This window comes from Pundamilia nyererei, unplaced genomic scaffold (assembly GCF_000239375.1).
Source record: "Pundamilia nyererei isolate P.nyererei 1_Seehausen unplaced genomic scaffold, PunNye1.0 scaffold00011, whole genome shotgun sequence".
Taxonomy (NCBI): domain Eukaryota; kingdom Metazoa; phylum Chordata; class Actinopteri; order Cichliformes; family Cichlidae; genus Pundamilia; species Pundamilia nyererei.
The window spans coordinates 5,937,127-5,940,929 of record NW_005187412.1 but is presented as its reverse complement, the minus strand read 5'-3'; the positions used below and the strand labels follow the sequence as shown (position 1 = coordinate 5,940,929).

Here is a 3,803-nt window from a genome sequence, read left to right as displayed (position 1 = left end):
ATCTATCTATCTATCTATCTATCTATCTATCTATCTATCTATCTATCTATCTATCTATCTATCTATCTATCTATCTATCTATCTATCTATCTATCATATTGTTACACTACACTTTTGGATAAGCCCAACAGCTCCAACTTCGTGTTTATTACTTAATAAGGTATAGAGTGAGATCTGTAAACATTTTCATTATCCGTTAATGCATGGACAGCAATTATTCATTCATCCATTCATTTCTTGAATGTTAAATGACATGCCTGGAACAGGAATAGGCCTGGAATAGGCGCAACACTGGAAAAGCATGATGTCATACATACAGGAACATGCATGATAGCCAGCCTTAGAGCAGATTATACCAATAGCATGAAAACATGCATAAGCTATTTTGGTTAATAAGATATCATTATATGCATTCAAAACCGTTAGCATGCCTTTGAAATATTAATTGAAGCTTTTCTGCTGGTGCATGACATTTCAGGAAAAAAAAAACCATATGTCTGCATGTAAATAGTAATAATTATCTGCATGTTACTGTAAGCCTGTTTTTGCATGTTTGTCTCCATCTCTAACAGCTTGGATAGACCCATGTCTAAGCGCTGCACAGGCTTAAGCACTTGTGTGCTGGGAAAACTCTCCCAGGATATTCACAAACTACAAACCCATCCTCGCACTGACGTGGGAGCAGAAACACCCGGCAAGAAGAGAAGTCTATTTGAGAAATATGAAAACTACAGCAACTCTTACAATTGAAGCTCTCAGCGCTAGCCCATTTATGTTACATTTATCTGAGTCAAAATTTTCTTGCAGATATATACGTATACATGTATAGGATTGTATGTATTGTATGACCACCTTAAAACAAAGGGACAAAAAAAGCTTAAAGAGCTTAATGGCAGTGCTTACACTAGTTTTAGACAGCAAACTGAAGATTTCATCACCTATAAAGTTGTAGTAATTCTACAAAAAAAATTTCTTATGTAAATTTTTTTCCTGGCATTTTTCTCTTATAATAAATTCATATTTTACTTCAAAGCAGTTTTTCAGTGCCTTTAATTTGGTGTTCACAATTCCAGACTGTATTGTTTGCTTAATGTCTGTCACATACGTTTCCAGTCTTATCTTGAATACCATAATTTGCTGTCTTGTTTCTATTCCTTACAAGCAATGCAACAGCACAAAAGCGGGCATGCAACACAGCCACCTGTGTAACCCACCGCCTAGCAGACTATTTGAGTCGGTCTGGGGGACTTGGATACAGCAACTTTGTTCCCACCAACGTTGGTGCCCAGGCTTTTGGCAGACGGAAGCGGTTCATCTCTGTGTGAGCACATTGCCAGATAAACGGTATGTAGTCACTGGATACAATCGACTGCAGGTAAAAGATGGATGAAGCTTGCTGATCTGAAAAATGAAGTCAATAAAAAGTTCTTTAAAATCTGCATTCTTTCTAATTGCAAGCAGGGTGCAACTCTTTTGACTCCACAAAAGATATACAGTATGCATTATAAAGTCTATGTTAAAAACATTCAGTTCACCCGATGTACCATCTGATTGGTTTAAGGTCTTACTTGCAGATACACGTCTGAAATTTGGGACTTCACTGACCAGTGAGAGGCTATGTCCGTCTTTACATGGACTCCATGCTCTGTACTTCTTTTACGGCTGAACTCATCGGAGATTGAGCTGAAAATAAAGTATAAGAGAGGGAGTATGTCTGTGAAGGTTCTCAGTCATCCAGGTCATCGTAGTCTAAGGAGCTTGGAAAGAAAGGCGTCTGGACCTCTTTGAGTTGCTTGAAGACGTTTCACCTCTCATCTGAGAAGCTTCTTCAATTAGAACTGAAGAAGCTTCTCGGATGAGAGGTGAAACGTCTTCAAGCAACTCAAAGAAGTCCAGACGCTTTTCTTTCCAAGCTCCTTAGACTAAGAGAGGGAGTAAACAAATTTAGTGTGTCAGAATAATCGTATTAAAACTCATTAATGTATTAATTCCTCCAGAAGATTAACTTTTGGTGTAATCTACTTCTGTAATCTAGTCATATTTTATTTTATTTTGCACTCTATTGTTAAAGTCTGATATAAAATCCTAAATTCACCGCAAAAATCTGGATCTTATACATCGTGTTGTGATTCACTGCAAGTTCAGAAAAGATAAACTTTTTTGTTTTGTCTTCTCTTTTTTTTTTAGGACAAAGTGCCTCTTTCCTTGGGTGACATCAACTTCATCATCAATCCATTTACACGCTTCATAAACACTGACTGATGTCTTGTTTTCAGGCTAACAAACATTTCCATAGTATTGATGATTAATCTGTGCTTAAAACCAGAGAAATAACTACAGTTACAGAAAGGTAACTCAATAGGATAAAATAGAGTGGATTTCTTTCTGTCTCAGCCTGTGGCTCAGCTGCGCTTCTATTTTGTGCTGATGTATCCATCTACATTAAAACCACCTTCACCTTCTTGTGGATTGCTGTAAAACACTTTAATTAAATTATCGTGAAAAATACAAATGTAAAATGCAGGAATAAATTGTATTTTAGCTACATTAGACTCTACTGTCTTACTGTGTTGTTGATCGACTCATGGACAAAGAAATGTACAAAGAAATGTTGATTTGTTTTTAAAAAGGTGCAATTTAAGTTGTATTAAAAATATGAAGTTGGTTTCTTTCGGAAGCTGCTCCCTGTGGTCGCCACAGCGAATGAATCTGCATGTTGAGAAAACTAAACTATGCTCTTGATTCTTAATTAAAGAGTAAGTATTGAATTATGAGTATTATTTCATTTTATCTTGTCATGTGACACAAAAGCAAGCACAACACTTGTGTTATTTCTTTCCTGTTGGCGGTTCACATTTTATTCTGGTGAGAAATAACTTACATAACTACATTAGCATCATTTGCCAACCAATCAATTGCCTTTGAAAATGGCATCATCTGGCAAATGTCCACAATAAAACCGATTGGCCTTTCCTGATCATATAGATCTAATCCTCTGAGACTTCTGCCTTTTTCTTTTCAGACTTTAGCTGCAGCAACCTTTTAAAGTTTTAGTCTAATTGAGCTATATTACTAAATTCACAGATAAAGTTGTTGTAATATAATGACAGCGCTTTAAGAATAAGGAGATGTACTTTTAGTGAAGAGGGCGTTTCTGTCAGACCAAACCATCTAAAATTTTTTTTATGCTTTTCCCTTAACAGTTAAACGGGTTGAGTAGGTCTAAGTGGAACATCAGAAATTAAGTAAACATGCTTATAAAAATAAAGCTCTACATAAGTTGACAGACTTTGAGAAAAAAGAAAGAACTAGCTAACTGTGTGGCAATAAATTGCAGAAAAGCTTTTGTTTGTGTTGATACACACTGACTGGCCACCTCATTAGGCACACCTATTTAACCATTACTATCTAATCAGCCAAACACATGGTAGGGACTCAATCACTACATGTAGGCAAGTAGGCTTGGTCAAGATGACCTGCCAAAGTGGAAACTGAGCATTGAATGAGGAAAAGGTTGATTTAAGTTACTTTAAACAGAGTATGACTTTTGGTGCCAAATGGGCTGGTCTTAGTATTTAAGAAACTGAAACAGTGTACTGAAAAAGAGAACATATCCAGTGAGCAGTGGTTCTCTGGGTAAAAAGTCAGGAAAAAGAAATGAGTGCTTCGAGCTGATAGCAAGGCAGTAGAATTCAGAAAACCACCAGTTGAAACCAAGATCTACAGAAAAGTATCAGCAAGAACCACAGTGACCATGTTCACTGAAAGCCTTCATTTTATATTATTTCACTTTCAATATGATA

General features: G+C 36.3%; 1 protein-coding gene across 1 annotated transcript in view; it reads left to right on the top strand.

Annotated features, from left to right (window-relative positions):
- Positions 1-750, top strand: part of calca (calcitonin/calcitonin-related polypeptide, alpha) — a 1,844-nt gene extending 1,094 nt beyond the window's left edge. Inside the window, exon 4 of the mRNA XM_005724310.1 lies at positions 573-750. Within this exon, the coding sequence (XP_005724367.1) occupies positions 573-750 (178 nt within the window). The remainder of the gene's footprint in view (positions 1-572) is intronic.
- Positions 751-3,803: the final 3,053 nt, after the last annotated feature.